General features: G+C 40.3%; 1 protein-coding gene across 4 annotated transcripts in view; it reads right to left on the reverse strand.

Moving 5' to 3' along the window:
• Positions 1-11,769: 11,769 nt before the first annotated feature.
• Positions 11,770-21,099, reverse strand: part of PDLIM3 (PDZ and LIM domain 3) — a 33,740-nt gene continuing 24,410 nt past the window's right edge. For 3 of the 4 annotated variants that reach the window (XM_003950486.3, XM_003310585.3, XM_003950487.3), the window contains 3 exons: positions 16,500-16,630; positions 14,475-14,586; positions 11,770-12,493 (listed from right to left, as the gene is read on the reverse strand). In XM_003950486.3, the coding sequence (XP_003950535.1) occupies positions 12,304-12,493; positions 14,475-14,586; positions 16,500-16,630 (433 nt within the window). In that variant the 3' untranslated portion in view covers positions 11,770-12,303. Of the gene's footprint in view, positions 12,494-14,474; positions 14,587-16,499; positions 16,631-18,275; positions 18,540-21,099 lie in introns of all 4 variants that reach the window. The other variant, XM_517562.5, reaches the window with a different exon arrangement.

Raw genomic sequence — 21,099 nt, forward strand, 5'->3', positions numbered from 1 at the left:
CAACCTTGAACTCCTGAGCTCAAGCAATACTCCCACCTCAGCCTCCCAAGTAGCTGGGACTACAAGAAGATGCCATCATGTCTGGCTAATTAATTTTTTTTTTTTTTTTTTTTTGTGGACAGGGGTCTCACTATGTCATCAAGTCTGGTTGCAAACTCCTGGCATCAAGTGATCCTCCTACCTCAGCCTCCCAAAATGCTGGGACTACAAGCTTGAGCCACCACACCCAGTGTATAATTATCTATTTATGTGGTTGTCTTTTAAGTCACAGAGGAGAAGAAAGGGGTTACTATATATATGTATATATGTGTATATATATGTGTTTATATAGATGTATATTTACACTCTTTTTTATATTTATTTATGTGTACCTTTACCAGTGCTGTTTTATTTAATAATGTGGATTTGAGTCCCTGTCCAGTGTCTTTTTATTTCAACTGGATGCACACTGTTTAGTGTTTCTTGCAAGACAGATCTATTAGCAACAAATTCTCTTGGTTTTTGTTTATCTGGGAATGTTTTAATTTCACTTTCATTTCTAAAGGATAGCTTTGTTGGTTATAGACTCCTGAGTTGGCAATCCTTTTCTTTCAGCATTTTGAATACATCATCCCACTTCCTCTGCCGCCATGGTTTTTGATGGGAAATCAGCTCTTACTCTCATTGAGGATCCTTTGTACATTATGACTTGCTTCTCTCTTGGTCTTTCAAGATTCTCTCTTTTGTCTTTGGCTTTTAACAGTTTGATGATGATGGGTCTAAGTGTGGATCTCTTTGAGTTTATCTCTTGTGGAGTTTGTCAAAGTAGGCTGCTGGTTTTAATAATGAACGAGGGCTTTTGGTTTTCAAAGCTGTCATGGAGCTGGGGCTCAGGAAATAGGACTGGGGAAGTTAATAGATTGGTGCAAAAGTAATCACGGTTTTGGACTGTGAATTTTAAGTCATTATAACTAGGTTCGAAATGTCTTTATTAATCAAAATAGGAACCATTACAATCAATACATTTTTGAACCACCACTGCACTGCTCCTGGCCAAATGCATTGTTGATGTTGTGAGTTGTCTCTGCTCCTTTATGACCCATTTTGAACTTGAATTTAAAAAATTGCTTGAATTTGCTTTTTGTCTAACATCATTTCCATAGTCTAAAATAAATAGCAAGTAATGTCATTAGCAAAAAAGCATAACGTGAGAAATGCCCATTAAAATGATGTATCACATAACCACATTTATTTAAGAATGTATTCCAACATCAAATGGCAAATTCCAACGAGAAAACTGCAATTACATTTGCACCAACCTAACAAAACACCCAGAGCTCACTGTTCTTACCAAGATTCTGCCATTTTTATTAAATGAATGCTGCCTGGATTATTGCAAGACTTGGGTTAATTTCCAGATGTGTGAAAAAATTGCTTCTGACAATTGTGCTGTTGTTCTAGTCACTTTTACGGAGAAGAGAATTTTTAGAGGTCCTTACTCTGCCATTTGTGTTGATGTCACCTAATAATGTTAACTTCTGGACCCAAATAATTCACCCATCCACAAATGCATTTTCCACCTAAAATGATTAGAAGTTCTGCTAAATCTGTTGTCCAGCTTTCCAGCCTGCCTGTCTGTTTTCTGTTCCTTGTAAAGGAATACAAGACTAGGAATTCTCAAAATAACACTTTTGAGACAGACCACCATGCTTTATCAAACACAGTGACATGCTGTAGTTTTAGGCTTTTCTTCACTTTTCTTAGCTTAGCAAGAGATCCATACTCAGTTCCCAATCTAGGTGCAAAATGACAAGTAAGGGGAAACTTTTAGGTTCATGTCTAAACAAAACTCAGGCTTACACAATCCAGGTGACTGGGTAAAGGGCTCTGTGCTGATCTTCAGGCATTGTATCTGCTGCTTTCAGTGTTTCTTGCCCAGGATCAAGGACAATTTAAAGTCAAGTGGTTCCACAATTAATATTTTTAGTTGTTTCCAGGAATTCCATTTCCAAGTTTGGCTCACTCACTCTATGGCAAACCTGGAAATGGAATTCTTAAATAACTACAAAGACATCCTTATTCTGGGTCTTGCCATCTTTGGGTTTCAGGTATATGGTAGGCCTAGGTCCCTACCACTTGTGGAAGCATACAAATTACATTTTCATACATGTGTGCCCTGGTCTTCTTCCCTTAACCCCTTACTATTGCCCTGAGGAGCCATCGTCAGATCACTTCCTTATCTAGAACAATTCCATCTAATCACCTTCAAGGACAAGCAGTTCTCAGTGATGGTGATACACTTCAGAGGATTATCTGCCTCTATGTTATGGCTGTCACAGGGGTGGGAAGTCTATTGGGATTTAGTGCAATTGGACCAGGGATGTGAAATGATCTGTAATGTGCCAAACAGTCCTACATATTGAGGAATTCTCCTGTATTGACCGGATGTGGTGGCTCATGACTGTAATCCTAGCACTTTGGAAGGCTGAAGTGGGAGGACTGCTTGGGACCAGCCCTGGCAACATAGCAAGGCTTTATCTCTATAACAAAATAAAAACATTAGCCAGGCATGGTGGCACATGCCTGTAGTCCCAGCTACACAGGAGGCTGAGGTGAGAGGATCAGTTGAGCCTATGAGGTTGAGGCTGCACAGTGAGCTGTGATTGTACCCCTGCACTCCAGCCTGAGTGACAGAGTGAGACCCTGTCTCAAAAAAAAAAAAAAAAAAAAAAAAGAATTCTTCTGCATTGCTTGCACATTCAATGGTCTTGCCAGATATTCATGTAGGTGAAAAACCTGTTTATAATTACATGATTATAAAAACTAGTCTATTTTGCTTGCAAAATGCAAAATGATTTTGTAATGTTTAATATAAATAGAAGGTGTTATGACTTTAACTGCCATGAAAATTAATAGATTGTTTGAACAAACTTTGTTTGTTCACAACTTTTCTAAATGTAATCAAGTCACCAAAAGCAGCACTTCTTAGGTGTCTGAGGGGCCCATATAATGCACTCACATTAGTCTGCATTTATAGCTACTGCATTAACAATGATTAATTCCTATTATCTTCTATTATAGCTATGCCGACATACATAAATATTAAAATATACATTATTTTATAATAAATTCATTTCTTTTTATTTCTCCAATTATTTTGTTTACATTATATTGATAAAAAATAAGTAACCCACTGTGGCAGTTATGGAGTGTAATTCCTGATTTTTCAGTTTTCTTTGCCTGACAAACACTAATTCATTTTAGTTTTAGTAGTTAATAAGCATAAATGTAGACCCCAAGGCGTTTTTTCTTGCTCTTCTAGTAGACTGAAATAATTACACTTGTCTTTCTACCCTGCCCTTGATCTGTTGGCTAACTAGGGGTCTCAAGTGGAGACACGGTCGCATTTTCTGTTTTATCCAGAGATCTGTAATTGGCAACCCACATTCCACCAAGTGTTCTTTCCTCATTGAGCACCTCTCGTTGATCTCGACACATTGGCGTGAACACATTCTCTCCCTCACAGAAAACTTAGGAATTGGGGAAATGTGACATCGGAGGTCATCTACTTGTCTGGTTCTTCTTTGGAAAAGTAATTTTCCATACGTGGTGATTCATAGGTAGATCTTTGGCTGTAGAACTCCTCTCCCAACAACGGGTTTCCTTAAAACTAAGTTCAGTTGGTGCAATTTTTGTCCTTATATTCCCCAAACAGCAGCTCCATAGATTGTGAAGCTGAAATTGTGACGTGTGTGCAAAATGCAAAGGATCATTATATTTGCATTTTTTTTACAATCTTTGGTGACAATTTAGTCATCATCAGTATTATAATCTTTGAAAGTGAAGATGCTAAAATAACTAGTGTGCACATCAGTGTTCAAAATGGTTAGAACGTGGGAAAAAAGCTAAAATTCCATCAATAAATGAATGTATTAAAACGTATGGCATATATATATATGAAATGAAATACTATTCCACCTTAAAAAGGAGTGAAATTCCGACACATGCTGTAACATAGATAAAACTTGAAAACACTCTGCTAAGTGAACGAAAGCAGACACAAAAGGACAAATACTGTTCGATTCCACTTATATGAGGTACTCAAGTAGGCATAGTCACAGTCATAGAACATAATAGAGGTTACCAGGGACTGAAAGTAGAGGGGACTGGGGAGTTATTGTTTAATGGGCACAGAGTTTCTGTTTGGGGATGATGAAAAAGTTCTGGAAATGGATATTGATGATGGTTGCACAACATCATGAATATCATTAATGCCATTGAATCATATACTTAAAAATGGTAAATTTCATGTTATGTATATTTTAGCACAATAAGAGAACACAAAGAAAAATAAATTGTAAACCTAGTATGTTTTCCTGATTTAAATATTCTTCACAAATGAAACTGAAATGAACATTTTTCAGAAATAGAATAGAGAAAATCTGTGGCCTGCAGGTCTGCACTAAAGAACAACTAAAGTCGCCGGGCGCGGTGGCTCACGCCTGTCATCCCAGCACTTTGGGAGTCGCCGGGCGCGGTGGCTCACGCCTGTCATCCCAGCACTTTGGGAGGCCGAGGCGGGAGGATCACGAGGTCAGGAGATGGAGACCATCCTGGCTAACACGGTGAAACCCTGTCTCTACTAAAAATATAAAAATTAGCCGGGCGTGGTGGTGGGCACCTGCAGTCCCAGCTACTCGGGAGGCTGAGGCAGGAGAATGGCGTGAACCCGGGAGGCGGAGCTTGCAGTGAGCCGAGATCAGGCCACTGCACTCCAGCCTGGGGGTCCGTCTCAAAGAAAAACAAAACAAAAAAAAGAACTACTAAAGGTTTAAAGCAGGACGGAAATGTAAACATGCAGAAGGGAATGAAGAGCAATGGAAAGCGTAAGTGTGTGTGTAAGGAACTGTCACAGAATAAATATAAATATTTGAATATAAAAATACAAAAAAAATTTATAAAAATATAAATATTTATTAAAAATATAAAGTTCAAAACCGGGCAATACTAGTTTATGGTGTTAGAAGTTAGGATAGTGGAAAACTTTGGAGATGATGGGATGTTAATAAAAGGGAGAGGAAGGAAGGGGGTTAGAGAGCTAGCTGTCTTCTATTTCTTCAACACTTGGCAGTTACAGGGGTTTATTCACTTCGTGAGTAAATTCGCTGTGCTGCAAGCATACTCCGTGTGTGTGCGCTTTTCTGCATGTATGTCATGTTTTAATAAAAAGTTTTAAAAAATGGAATTGAATTGTTATTTGATCAGATAACTCTCAAAACCTGTCCTAACTACATCATAATGGATGAGCCAGCTTGAATCTTCAGGTGTGATCCACAGCAATTGACTGTTGTTAACCAGAGTGAGGTGCCAATTGCTGCGCTGAGTTCCAAAACTGCGCTTCTTGATAGCTGTGAACATCATGAGTATACACTGGAGTGCACATACTATAACATGCTATTGTTACCAAGCCATCATGAGGACGTACATTTGGAATGTTTCTACCTGGGATGACACATTTATACACATCTATTACCACATGCTTTCTAGTCTTCCATGTGTCGAAATAACTTGCATTATTCAGAAAAGGATATCAATTTCTGGTGTCATCTGGAAGGTTAAACAGAGTAAAGTCAAAGAGCTGAATTGCGTATTGAACCTGTGATTAATTCTGTTCCTGTTCATAATAATGAGGTCATCTGAGAGCCACCTAATGGCCTGCCACCGCCCAACTAATTATCTAGAATTCCTACCATTGAAGACATTCTTCTCCATGAAAGGACTGTCTCTGGAACAAAATACAAATATCTGACATAAATGAGAGCAATAGGAAATTATTAGGCCGGGTGCGATGGTTCACGCCTGTAACCACAACACTTTGAGAGGCTGAGGCAGGTGGATCAGCTGAGGTCAGGAGTTCGAGACCAGTCTGACCAACATGGTGAAACCCTGTCTCTACTAAAAATACAAAAATTAGCTGGGCGTAGTGGTGCGCCCCTGTCATCCCAGCTACTCAGGAGGCTGAGGCAGGAGAATCACTTGAACCAGGGAGGCAGATATTGCGGTGAGCAGAGATCAAGCCACTGCACTCCAGCCTGGGCGACAGAGCGAGACTCCATCTCAAAAAAAAAAGAAAAGAAAAGAAAAGAAAATTATTAGTACTTATTAGCATGCTTTAGTCTATTGGATTAGCTGGCAGAGCAAGCCTTAATCGGAGGAATTGCCATCAGGATCAAGTATATTCATGAAGGGAGTAAAAGGTCTGCAGGATGAAGCAGTGCTCTAGAAGGGTGATGGCTGGGAGCTTTGGGAACTCAGAGAGCAGTCACTGGGGCCGTAGATGTAAGAAGAGGTGGGCTGAGCAACACGGAACGAAGTGGTGCCTGGGGCATAATTGCACACAGCGCAGCCTCCTGCATGTGACACTGTTGCATATCCTCAGTGCCTGAATGGACCACAGATATGTGCCCACCTTGCTGTCTGTACCCACTGGTCACACACACACTTGTGCTTTTCAACTCATATACCTTAGAAAATGAGGTGGAATAGGAATTTGGCTTCCTGAGAAGTAGTTCTCGAACTTACAAGATAATTTTGCTCTTGGTGCAGAAATGGGTAACCTGTATATACTATTTCACTATTTCACAAGATGAATAATCAAAGAAATACATGAATGAAGTAATTTTCATCCTAAACATTTGGTATTTAATATAATCTTAATTTAAAATCTATTTATGCAATTGCGATACTTAACGATGTAGTAGCAAGCAGATTTTTGATATTGTATTATTTTTTGAATAATTTGGATAATGGAATTGTGCTTTGGGTTTTCATAAATTATGACATGGTGACATTTCTTGGACATTCTCTGCATACTTAGACAAAGTTTTCAGGGATTTAAAAAGCTAATGTTAATATCTAATTTTATGGTTTCTTTTATTTTTTATTTTTTGAGACAGAGTCTTGCTCTGTCGCCCAGGCTGGAGTGCAGTGGCGCGATCTCGGCTCACTGCAAGATCCGCCTCCCGGGTTCATGCCATTCTCCTGCCTCAGCCTCCCGAGTAGTTGGGACTACAGGCGCCCGCCACCATGCCCGGCTCATTTTTTGTATTTTTAGTAGAGACGGGGTTTCACCGTGTTAGCCAGGATGGTCTCGATCTCCTGACCTCGTGATCTGCCCGCCTCGGCCTCCCAAAGTGCTGGGATTACAGGCATAAGCCACCGTGCCTGGCCTAATTTTATGTTTTCTTTTTTGTTTGTTTGTTTGTTTGTTTTTTAATGAATGAATGATTGATAATATTACTAAGAAATCTGAAAGAAAGTAATTTCAATGAGATAACCACTTATAGGTACTTTGTTTTCATATCAATCACACATAACATTGGAATTAGCTTTAAAAGGTCAATTTGTAGGCCAGGCGCGGTGGCTCACGCCTGTAATCCCAGCACTTTGGAAGGCTGAAGGAGGTGGATCACCTGAGGTCAGGGGTTTGAGACCAGCCTGGCCAGCATGGTGAAACGACCATCTCTGCTAAAAATACAAAAATTAGCCAGGCGTGGTGGCACACGCCTGTAGTCCCAGCTGCTCAGGAGGCTGAGACAGGAGAATTGCTTGAGCCCAACAGGCAGAGGTTGCAGGGAGCTGAGATCTCACCAAGAGGCAGAGTTTGCAGTGAGATGAGATCATACCACAGCACTCCAGCCTGGATGACAGAGTGAGACTCTGTCTCAAACAAACAAAAAGTTGCCGGGTGTGGTGGTTCATGCCTGTAATCCCAGCACTTTGGGAGGCCGAGGCGGGAGGATCACCTGAGGTCAGGAGTTCGAAACCAGGCTGGCCAACATGGTGAAACCCCGTCTCTACTAAAAATACAAAAATTAGCCAGGTGTGGTGGCACACGCCTGTAATCCCAGCTACTCAGGAGGCTGACGCAGGAGAATGGCTTGAGCCCGGGAGGCTGAGGTTGCAGTGAGGTGAGATCATGCCATTGCACTCCAGCCAGGGCAACAAGAACGAAACCCCATCTCAAAAAAAAAAAAAAAAAAAAAAAAAAAAGTCAATTTGTGAATATAGATAAAATAAATATTTAAAAATCTATTTTGTGTGTAGCCTTCAACATCTTTTACTTCATAGGTGCTCAATAAATATTTATTGAGTGCTCTCCAGAATGAATAGACACCTGAGAGAATTATCTTGAAATAATCATATAGATCAGGCAAATGGTTTATTTACTTGAATTATCTGAATGCCTTCATTCTTTCTTCAGTTTTCTTTTTTTATGCTTAAGATACAACTGGAACAGCATAAATTTTAAAAAGAACATTAGGTCACCACGACACGATAATAGAGAGTAATGGTTACAAGTAGCAGTTTTTCTTAGGACTGAAATCAAATCTATTGAAAGGACAACTTGGCAGACTTTTGCAACTAAAGATGTTGGTAGAAGAAACGTAAAGCTCCATTCTACTTAGCTTGGAGTGTTCCCATGCTGGGCAATTGGCAAGCTTTATCATCTGTAGAGATTGGTAAACTGTGGCTCACATTAACTGTTAAGCTTCACTTTATGCTGCTTACACAGGTGCAAAAATATGTGATAACTAGAATTGTTTTCATTCAATCAGTCTCCCCATTGGCAGATAGTGGAGTAGCTCTATATTATGTTTACTCTGAAAAATATAGCAATTTAGTTAATAATGAATCCAAAGTTCATAGGCACCCAATTCTTAATCATAGATCATCTCATTGATCATTCTTAGCTTTCATAAGCTTATAAATGTAAACACCGTGGCTAGTCTGTTTTCTAGGAAAATGTTTTTCTGTGAGCTAAATCAAAACTGGTTGGCATTATTTTTCATGGCATGAATTTCTATATGGGATTCCTGGTGTGAATTCATTATTGAGAAACAAAATGCTAGCAGAGGGGGAAATATTGCTTCTGCATTTGTTTGCATTTTTAGTTTTTTTTCCATTTTGACATCACTGTTTTCATTATGGACCTTATATATTAAAAAACAATTTTCACTTAGTATTCATTTCTGTTTAATTCTGTATGTAATTCCTCTACATGTTTAAATTTTGAGATTTAATTGTCAAAAGAATAACTTTTCTTCAAAGTAACGAGCATGCAATTTTAGGACCTGCCTTAGTTACACAGTCTAAATTATCAAATTTAAGCCATATCTCTCCCAAATTTCAGATTAGAACATACTACATTTTGTTACTATAAAAAGCTTCTTATTAAACATCTGAACTTAAGCAGTTTATTATGTACTCTACAACATAAAATATATAAAATATAAATTTAAGGAAAAACATAAGCAGTTTATTATGTACTCTACAACATAAAATATATACAATATAAATTTAAGGAATATTTGTTAGATATTAATGTCTAATATCTAACAATGTAGATGCATGTACAATATAATGTCTAATGTACACTTTTCTCATGTATCTTTCATTCTTTTTTTTGAGACGGATTCTCCCTCTGTCGCCCAGGCTAGAGAGCAGTGGTGTGCTCTCGGCTCACTGCAACCTCCACCTCCCGGGTTCAAGAAATTCTCTGCATCAGCCTCCCGAGTAGCTGGGATTACAGGCGCCTGCCACCAGTCCTGGCTAATGTTTTTGTATTTTTAGTAGAGATGGGGGGCCTCACCATCTTGGCCAGGCTGGTCTTGAACTCCTGACCTCGTGATCCACCCACCTTGGCCTCCCAAAGTGCTGGGATTACAGGCATGAACCACTGTGCCCGGCCGAATCTTTCATTGTTAATTTACCCTCTTTGCAGTACAGTACACGTACCATCAACTGTGCTTCCATCTTCCAATTGGGAGATGCTCTGTTTTACCTTTTCCAGATAGTACCTAGCAGGGGGAGCCTGTTGGGCAGAGGTCCCCAACCTTTTTTGTACCAGGGACCAGTGTCGTGGAAGAGAATTTTCCACAGATGGGGGCAGTGGGGGATGGTTAGGGGATGATTCAAGTGCATTACGTTTATTGTGCATTTTATTTCTATTATGATTATATTGTAATATATAATGAAATTATAAGTCACCATAATGTAGAATCAGCAGGAGCCTTGTGCTTGTTTTCCTGCAACTAGATGGTCCCATCTAGGGGTGATGGAGACAGTGACAGATCATCAGGCATTCGGTTCTCATAAGGAGCGCACAGTTTAGATCCCTTGCATGTGCAGCTCACCATAGGGTTCATGCTCCTCTGAGAATCTAGTGCTGCCTCTGATCCAACAGGAGGTGGAGCTCAGGTGGTAATGCGAGCAATGGGGAGTGGCTGTAAATACAGATGAAGCTTTGCTCGCCAGCCCGCCGCTCACCTCCTGCTGTGTGGCCTGGTTGCTAAAAGGCCACAGACCAGTATCAGGCCACAGTGGGGGCTGGGGACCTCTGCTCTAGGGATTAAGTGCTTCAGAAACAGCTTCTACTCAGCCTTCCTTATGGTAGTCGCACCTTTATCCTGGGGTCCAGAAATGCCAGGTGCTGCCCATTGCCATGCCTTTTTAAGATTCTAGAGAGTCAATTGGGTTGGTTTATGGTTTTCTCCATTGCTACTTTGAGTTTTAACTTTCTCAGGTTTTCAAAGTCAGTTACCATTCATTTGCTTTCTAAACTTTAACTTTATATCCTTCCCAGAACAAAATGTTTGAAAATGACTGTTGAACAAACATGTATTTTGGATACATTCATTTCTTTGATCTCAAAAGTCTGTTTTATTTTTTTAATGGCTTTGTTAGTGAATGCATGTGTTGGCACAGGAGTTGCAATGTCAAGTGCCTACAGGGGCCAGGCTCGTGTTTTGGCTCCTCTCAAAATCCTGAACAGGTCAGGGTCAGAGTCAGTTAAGTTTGGAAGAATCCCAGAGCAATAAAACTTGTGTCCCATTTGGGACCTTATGGGAGGAGAACACTTGTTTCAGGCCAGAAGTTAGCAGCTGTGGGGGTTGAGGGGTGGTAGAGATGACCATGTGACACAAGGTGGTGAGACAGAGGGTCTGAGGGTCCCCACCCTGCTGGTTCCCCATGGTTTGAACCTGAGGGGACAGTTTCAGAAGTTCCTGTATGTCCCCAGTGGGGGACATGGAAAGTAGGTGAGAGATGCAAGTCAGGAGCATTGCCATGGGCACCCTGGGCGAGAGGCAAGGTAACGCCGTGCAGAGCCTGCAAGGTAGGCTGCCTGCGCCAGGGCCAGGCAGAGTGCATGTCTCAGACAGAGGATCCATGACTCCAGGAAAGCTGAGCTGAGAGTTTTGGAGGTGGCAGTGGAGGTGTTATTATTGCCTGGCCTCAACTATGTCAAGAAAACAGACCACAGATCACAAGTGAAACCAAGGATTTCAACAGTGGATACAAGCAGGACCCCAGGAGACCAGCAGCCCCTGCCTTCCTTAGGAAGTCGTCTAAATTGTTTCTTCCTGGAGATGCCATCTTGGGAAGAGGAGGAGGTGGTGAACCATTGAGCCTAAGAAACAGCAGTGATGGACTTTGAACCTTCAATTTGACTGAATATTGATCTGAAAGAGATATTTAAATTGAAAGAGACTCTGTTGAAGCAAGTGAAACTTTTAATTTGAAAGAGACTGAACTACCTTTAACTAGCAAATTTCAACGCTTCTCCTATCATCAGAAATTTTGTGCTCATAAGAAAGAGTAATGAGTTATAAAACCTGAAGAAGCCACATTTATCTTAAAATATTTGTTAGTGTACATGTTAAAATATGATTGGGTTCTCTCATTGAAATGTTGATTTTATTTGAGTTCAATGAATGCCACTTCACTAGGTATTTTTTAAATCTTTTATGTATTTATTATGTTTGTTGCATCCAGTGGCATAATTGTTTGAATACAAAACTAAAGAAATTCAGGGAATTTCTCCCTAACATGCACTGTAATAGTTAAAACACGTACAGACAACTGCAGATTATGTTAGAATACAAGATTGTTATTTGGTATTTACCACAATTGCAAAATCAACTTGTCAAGGAAAGACAATTAGACTCCAAATATCTTGATGTTTGTGTGTTTGATGGCTGTAATATACATGTAAATTGTGGAGTATGACATACAAAAAATTATTGCTTTAAATATCATTATTGCTAGCCCCAAAAAGAGTTGCAAAACATAGCTAAGTGTATGTTTTTTTCACATAGCAGGCAATTTGCCTCCCATTCCTTTTCCTCAATAAACAATAGGATAAAGGTCTAAAGCCTTTAGATTTGGAGTTGACAATCTGCACAATCCTTCTGCCCAAAGCCATGAATGTCTTCTCGTGTAAGTGCGCATGGGTGCGTGCGTGCGTGCCGCGCCTACAGAGACTTAAGCTTTGGGATACAGAGTGACCGTGTCATAGCCCTCTGGGGGCTTTGTGCGGGCTCTTGCATGGGTTTCGCAGTACAGCTCCCCTTCTATGAAGAAGTAGCCCTTTTGCTTGAGGTTGAGGTTGCAGTCGGCACACACGAAGCACTCAGGGTGCCGGTACTTATCCCGCGCCTTCACCACAGCACCGCTGTTGGGGAAGAAAACCAGCTCAAGTTAAAAAACCACAGAGCAAAAATATGAGACAAAGGAGAGAACCCAACAGAGAAGGCAGGTGTTCTCTATTTCACAGTCAGGAAACAATGGCCTCCAGCTGTGAAAGCAGGCACAGCCGTGAAACTGTATGTAATTGTCATGGAGATCTAGGATATCCACAATAAACCATCCCATGTTTCTCTCTGATGTTGACGTGTGACTGTTTTTCAGATTTTCAAACAAGTACTTTATAGAAAATTTGCAGGATCCTACTTCATGATCTTTCCCCATCGTTTCTTTGAAGAGGGAGACATGATGGAGACAAGACCAACCCCTCTGCAAAAGATTCTGCTTTTGACGGGGGTAGTTGTCTACCCAATGAAGAGTCTCTCTGACTGCTTTCCCTCTGGGTGGTCCAGCCTCTATTCAATGGAGCAAGAGAAAACAGATCAAAGACGACCGGGCGTGGTGGCTCACGCCTGAAATCCCAGCACTTTGAGAGGCCAAGGCGGGCAGATCACAAGGTCAGGAGATCGAGACCATCCTGGCTAACATGGTGAAACCCCATCTCTACTAAAAAAATACAAAAAAATTAGCCGGGCGTGGTGGCAGGCACCTGTAGTCCCAGCTACTCGGGAGGCTGAGGCAGGAGAATGGTGTGAACTCGGGAGTGAGCCGAGATCGCGCCACTGCACTCCAGCCTGGGTGACAGAGCGAGACTGTCTCAAAAACAACAACAACAATAACAAAAACAAAACCAAAAACCAGATCAAACAGCAGAGATGGAATTCCTTTGGGGTGGGTGGATTGGCTTCTACTGTGAACAGTTTATTCCAACTTAGGCACGATGATTGCTTCTGGTAACGTCAGGCACTGTTGTATTTTACTGAGGGCCTCTCTGCTCCGAGCTCCCTGCCCTGCTTTGACCTTTTGGTCTCACATTCCTCCTTTTGCCCTAACCAGGCTTATCCCCCACTGCCTTCTTGGGATGTATCCTGGCTAACCGGACAGAGGACACATCAGTGTGTGAGTTCATGGCAGGGGAATGGAATAAGGGGATGGGGACGTGGCCACATGGCACGAATGCCGTGGAGATGTTAGAATTATCTTGGTTGACTTGATCCTGAACTAGCAAGTGTGGCTATTTAAACATAAGGTCCCTGCCGGGCACGGTGGCTCACACTTGTAATGCCAGCACTTTGGGAGGCCGAGGCGGGTGGATCACCTGAGGTCAGGAGTTTGAGACCAGCCTGGCCAACATGGTAAAACCCCCTCTCTACCAAAAATACAAAAATTAGCCAGGTGTGGTGGTGGGTCCCTGTAATCCCAGCTACTGGGGAGGCTGAGGCAGGAGAATCGCTTGAACCTGGGAGGTGGAGCTTGCAGTGAGCCAAGATTGCACCACTGCACTCCAGTCTGGGTGACAGAGCAAGGCTCTGTCTCTGAATAAATAAAAGTTCCCTTGTAATGGAAGCTGACAGTTTTTCAATATTTTGTTTCAACATTTGTGTAACTTACACTGGGTAAGGATAACGTATTTTAAGTAACATCTTCATGTTGCCTGTATTTGTTTCCCTGTGTTTATACAGAGGAGGATACTATGTATTCTAAATGTATACACAGTTCATGTATGCATTTACTACACACTATACATTAACAGGGGTGGGGGAGTTTAAAGTGAAGTCATGATTCTTAGACGTGACTTTTCAACATACATTTGGGCATCTTTTTTTTTTCATGAGAATCCATCTGAAATTATAAGTCAAAATTGCTGATTCATATGATGTGACAATTTGGAGGTATATCTAAGGAGTGACAGTCACAATGTGCTAAATGTTGGGGACCTTTCAACATTTCAAGTTGATGAATAGAAATTTGGTTTTCATAGTTGCCTTTAGTCTATAAAGTCTTAAAGGAGAAGAAATGAACTGTCGCCAAGCTATATCATAAATTCCAGGGTTAAAAATGAAACTTACACTATGCCACTCCCACATTTGTCACAGAGTGGCATCCTCTGTGCCCCGCCTGAACCGCCATGGACTTTCGTCACCGGAGCTCTCACACTCCGCGTTCCAGCCGGACGGTCATCTGAAAAACAAAGCGTTTCCATTTATGGCTAGGGAACAGCTGGCCGCAGCCTGTGCTTGGCTTCTATTTTAAAGTGTGCACTTTAACCTGAAGTTGCATCTGCACCGTCATTCCGAGAGGAGCAGGACTGATGCAATCATAAGGGACGCTGTTCTGAAATAGGGCATTACAGAATGGAATTAGTGAAAACATTTATTTTCTTGTTGTGGTTGGAGGAAACTGTTACAAAAACGCTCAAAGGAGCAGAGGGCATTATTATTTTTTATTGTAGCAAAATATGCATAAAATTTACCATTTTCACCATGGTTAGGGGTGCAATTCAATGACATTAGGTACATCCAAAATGTTGTGCAAGCACTGTCAATATCCACCTCCAGAACTATTTCTTCACCTCACAGAACCTCTGTACCCATGAAACAGTAACTCCCCATGCTCCTGCTCATAGCCCCTGGTAACTTCTATTCTACTTTCTGTCTCTTGGATTTGCCTATTCTGGATCTCTCAAATAAATGGAATCATACAATATTTGCCTCTTTGTGTCTGGCTTCTTTCACTTCACATAATGTTTGCAAAGTTCATTCATGGTGTGCCGTGTGTCAGAATTTAATTTCTTTGAAGACTGAATACTATTTCATTGTATGTGTATACTACATTTTGCTTATCCATTCATCAGTCAATGGACATTGGATGTTTTCCCTCTTTGGGCTATTGTGAATAAGATAAATGCTGGCATACAGGCTGGGCGTGGTGGCTCACGCCTGTAATCCCAGCACTCTGGTAGGCCGAGGCGGGTGGACCACAAGGTCAGGAGTTCGAGACCAGCCTGGCCAAGAGGTAAAACCCCGTCTCTACCAAAATACAAAAATTAGCCGGGCGCGGTGGTGGGTGCCTGTAATCCCAGCTACTTGGGAGGCTGAGGCAGGAGAAATCACTTGAACCCGGGAGGCAGAGGTTGCAGTGAGCCAAGATTGTGCCACTCACTCTAGCCTGGGCAACAGAGCAAGACTCCATCTCAAAAAAAAAAAAAAAAAAGAATCTGTTTGAGTCCCTGCTTTCAAGTGTTTTGGGGTATATTCCTAGGAGTGGAGTTGCTGGATCACATGGTAATTCTGTGTTTAACTTTTCCAGGAGCTGCCATCCTCTCCCAGGGTTGCTCTATGTTACCTTCCCATCAGTAATGCACAGGGTTCCCATTTCTCCATATCCTCAACAATACTTGTTATTCTCCATGTTTGCCACAATAGCCATCCTAATGGGACATTTTGCATTTTTGTGTGGCTTTTAAAGGACAGTCTATATCTTTTGGGCATGGAGAAGCCTAGGTCAGGGCAGGAGCCCTGAAGATGATGGGAGTGGGCTGGGGACCCACGTCTGTGGCTCACTGGCTGTGTGGCCTTTCACAAGGCCACCCGCCCATCTCTCAGCATCTCATTTGCTAAGTAGGGCAAATAATAGGCTCACCTCCCCAAGTTCCTGTGAGGATTACATGATACTGTATGCAAAATACTTTGCACAGAACATGGAACACAGTAAGGGTTTTTAGAGCGTTGTTTAGTTTTTCATGATGGTGATACTCCAGAGTGTGGGGGGGGGGAGGTTGAGAAGTTTGACAACATTCATTTAAAATGATATCTCATGATTTGTAAGCTGAGCTAGCCCTTGACTACCATTAATGCAATTTGTCTTTGGTGTCCTTTTGTGACTTCACTTGGTGGCTACTTGGACATGTCCTGGAATCTCCTTTTTTGAACGAGGCACCGTCCATATCCCATCCTTCTGAGCAAAAATTCATTTGGCTCCCAATGAAAACCAAGTTTTAGACTTTCATTCCCAGTATGTTTGCTGTCGTTCCCGTCCCGCCCCCTGCAGTGGCCTCTATCAATACGTTTCAGCAGGTGTCAGCAGCTGCTCACCAGAGCCATCGTCCACCATTCCCTGGAGCACTCTGAAGGAGCCCGACTGGCGAGGCTGTGTGGGCTCATTCCGATTGTCGTGGAGCATCCGGTACACGTCCGACTCGGGGGGCACCGAGGCTGTGGGCTCGCTGAAACACAGGCACGGCGGGGAGCATCGTCAGGCGCTGGGAGGCACCAGACGTGCAAGAGGCCACAGACATCAATACTCAGCCATTACTCTATGCACAGCCACTCCTGAACAGAGGTCTAGTATTTTCAAGTGAATCTCTAGTATAGTTAAAAGCATAATGTGAATTCAAATGGCTGCCTTGGAAATGTCATTGAACAACAAATCGGGGAGTCGCACCCACACTCCTCCACTTGGCAAAATACTTTGGAAGGAAACTAAAAGATAATTGTCAGGAAATAGTAATTAAGAAGAACAAGACTTGAGTCTGATGGATACATAATGATAGATGTGAACAAAATTAACTTTTCCCAGAGAAAAGGCAATATACACATGACAGAAAGTGCAGCAGTGAGCACTCAGATTATTCTCAGTCATCAAATTGTCGGTAAAATTCACATTCACTTTTGATATTAAACAAAAAGTATATGGTTTAATATGTTTTTAGTTTTAAGGCTAATTTGTTAACCCCTGGAAATAACAAGGGTATCATTTTACTTGTAAATTCTAGAAATTTAACCTCTCAGGGTTTGAAAGCCTGTAATGTAGAAACTTACATTTTTATATCTGCTATAACTGACTGCACTGTCTTTTAAAAATAGCCACATTAAAATTCATTTACAATAATGACAGCAGCTTTAACATGCTTTCTACAAATATATTCATAATAGACAATAAAGAATCTCATAATACTATATGTTAAGCACTACTTTATTATTTTATATCATTTTATTGCATTATCTAGAAAACATACTATCTGTAATATTTTTATTCCCTATATCATATTTGCAAATGGCTTTGAGATATCTTACACTACTATTAGTTCAATGTGTTCATCCCAAGGGATAGCTTTGGGATATCACTATTTAACACTCTGAAGCATTATAATAATTTAATTTATAAATAGTGATTCTGTAATAGTGAAAGAAGCAATAAGATTTTATCCTATAATAAATCTTTTTAATCAAAATCTTATGGCAAAAGTACTGTGAACAAATAGTTATAACAAAGAAAAAATTAGTCAAAAAGAGACCAGCAAAAATTAAATAGCTACATTAACAGCCTGAGGGTATTCACCTAAAAACCTTTATGCACAATACACATTGTAAATGGGTAAATAATGACCTCTCCACAAGCTGCTATCAGAAGAGAGAAGAATCATCTCATAAAATTCCTCTAAACCTCCCACCTCCTTCCTAATTTTTGATCCCCAAAGGACAGACATAGGGTATACTAGATTATAAATAACTTTGAGAAGTATTACACCAGACATTTGTAAAGTACATTGTAGCTTTCGAGAGACATATACATTTGGTCCTTACCTGATTTCATTTTATTGCTATCTGACACATAAAGCTCTACAGATAATTCCTCAAATCACCTTTATCATCAAGCCTAGATATTTGCAATAAATCCTTAGTATTTTAAAAAAGCTTTTCACGTAGCTTTCTTTCCAAGCCTAGATATTTGCAGTAAATCCTTAGTATTTTAAAAAAGCTTTTCACATAGCTTTCTTTCCATTAAGACAATGTTAAAAGACACCTGTAAAGCTGACATTGCCCACGTGTTTAGTTAATATGCCCATGGTTCAAAGAGACTCATATTACCTCATCAAAGGTGTTTCCCCTAGGGCTGTTGAAACCTGACCCTGGAGTGTTTCCATAATATTGTCATCTGAGTACAATTGCATAGGTGTATTAAACTGAGCATGTACAATCTTCACACCAGGAAGTTCCATTTCCAAAGGAATGTTAGGGGCCAGCTTAGCCGCAACTTTCAAGTCACCTGGGCAAATGGTACTAACAGTACTGACAGAAGAAGGGGTGCTGCGTCCACTGCCACAGTCAATCCCGGAGGGAGTGCTGCATCCACTGTGTTAATGGATACACGTTACACAGAGATGGCACCGGGAGCCAGACAGTCCAGACAGAAGAACACAGAGAACACGTACAGAGAGGTTAAAAGGAATTGAAGACAAAAGTGAGAGGTGAATTACATCAAAATAAAACCAAATCTTGATTTGTCACTAGAATTTATTTATAAAGGGAAGATGGTGAAAAATTCATGATTGAAAAAAGTTTAATAAAATTAAAAGGTACAGGTGATACTGCATTTTTTGGCTCTGTTTTACTAGGCAATGTGTAAGTTGAGGGTTACATGTAGAAAAGTTGTATATGAAGTAGAAAAGATGCAGCTATCCTCACTTTTTAAAAATAGGCCAAAGACTTTAAAACTGGTCAATATCACAAGTGATGAAGGAAAATTACATTGGCTGGACATCCTTTTACATTTCTGAAGTGCAACATTTAAAATTAAAGTTTTAGTGAACACTGAATATGCAGCATGAAGATGCAATCACATATTTCGGCTCAACATTTCAAAATCAGAAGTATATTTCAGTAATACAGTTGAACTTTAATTGAATAGTAATTGGTAACTTGTAGGTTTTATGGTACAGATTATGTTTTAAGGCTATCTTGTAAATATGTTGTTACTATTTTAACATTTTCTATTTTTACTCTTTAATTCTGTGAGGAGTATACTTTAAGACAATTGTTCAGTGGTTTAATACAAGCCCTAGAAAAAACCAATAAATGCTTATCACCTTGAAATTCATGATTAGAGGAGAAATAAGGCGGTGTTTCACTCTTTCGATGCTTATATTTCTTACATAGCTATTTTATGCACAATTTCAGAAGCACGCATCTATTCCCAGGCATATTTCCCTTTTCCTTTTAAAGATACATTTCAGGGACTTATTAAAACATCAAAGGCCAGTCATGCACATCGAAGAACTAGGGAGATTGCACATTCTATTTGGAAACTGGATAGGGGTCAGTTAACAACTGACATGCTAGTGACTAAAAAGTCCATTTTTCCACATGCATGAGAGATACCAAGAGATTTTTGTAAAAAAAGCATAGTCATTTAAGACAAAGCAAAAAGAAATATTAGTATTAATGTAAACATTTATCATAGTTTCCAGTTAGTGTTGCCGTAAGCTCAAGACAGAGAATGGATGTATATGGTGTGTTTACCGCTAAGTAAAGATTGTCTCTGGTCTCAAGTATGGCCCCATATCTGCATTTACTCTCTAGAGGTATTAATGCTAACTTCAGCCCATATAAAGATAAGAAACCAAAAGGTATTAAGCAGTAACTTTTTCTACTCCAGCAATGTTGCAGCCTGATTAGTCTGGAGAACTCATGTCACTAAACGGGTTTAAATTTTTTTTTTTTTTGTCTTGTGCTATCCAGTTTAACTACCTACATAACCTAAACCAGACAGGTGAATACCAGCTTGCTCCTTCACTTCCTGCCTTTTGAGAACCTATTGAAAACCCAATCTGTACATTGTTTAGATCACATACCAAAATGTCAAGTGGCCTATTCACCATTTTTGTACGATCTATAGTGACTCTTGAAATGGACTTCAGCTGGTAAAATATGAGTACATTTTCAGTTGTAGTGCAGTTTAGTCAGGATCATGTGGATTTAACCTGAGTGTAATGAAGCTTATGAAATCAGTTTAGGGATTTGAAACACAGAGTTAAATCCTGGGAGACTTCGGCGTCCCAGTAATGAACCTACTCAACAAGCATTTATAACTACTCTCACCCTACTGTGTGCCAGACATAGTGCCCGTACTGGGTAGATAAACAATGATCAATTTAGAACTTTTACTTATGCCATCTTTGATAGCGGTTATTAGTAATATTTTTCTGCTATAAAAGCCATGTATAACTTTTGACTCCTCCAAAACTTAACTACCAATAGCCTACTGTTGAACCGTAGTTTTACAGATGAACAGTCTATTAGCACACAAATAGACTACTACCTATGTGTATTGTATACATTCATGGCAAATCTTTTTCTTAATTTTTTTGATATTTCAAGGCTACCATTAGTGACTTTTTTCAAATTGTCGCAAATCTCCAAAAATTTTTCCAACATATTTATTGGAAAAAAAATCCACATATAAGTGAACTTGCACAGTTCAAACCCATGTTCTCAGGGTCAACAGTATATGCATATTTGTGTACTATGTAATTTTAGTTAAACATGCATTCCCAGTTCCTTTATCAATCAGGCCCATGTCTATTAAATACATGAGAAATGAACCCTAAGCAAACAAGAATGAACTTTTATAAATTTCTGGGCCAATTTAAAAAGATCTTTTAAACTGATCCTTTAAGTAAACGAATTTTCATGGATTCCAGTCACTGTGGATATCACTGGGGATAGCATCGTGGGTCACCACGACCTGTTCCTGATGACCTGGAAAGGCAGGTGTTACTGAGATTTTCTGGGGTTGACTTAGTGACTTGGCAAGGCCACTTGTAAGGTTGATAACACACTCAATTACTTCATGCCCAGATACGTCATTTGACAGATTGCTAATTTCTCTGGGGTGTGTACAGACATTTTGGGG

Source organism: Pan troglodytes, chromosome 3 (genome assembly GCF_028858775.2).
Source record: "Pan troglodytes isolate AG18354 chromosome 3, NHGRI_mPanTro3-v2.0_pri, whole genome shotgun sequence".
NCBI classification, from domain to species: domain Eukaryota; kingdom Metazoa; phylum Chordata; class Mammalia; order Primates; family Hominidae; genus Pan; species Pan troglodytes.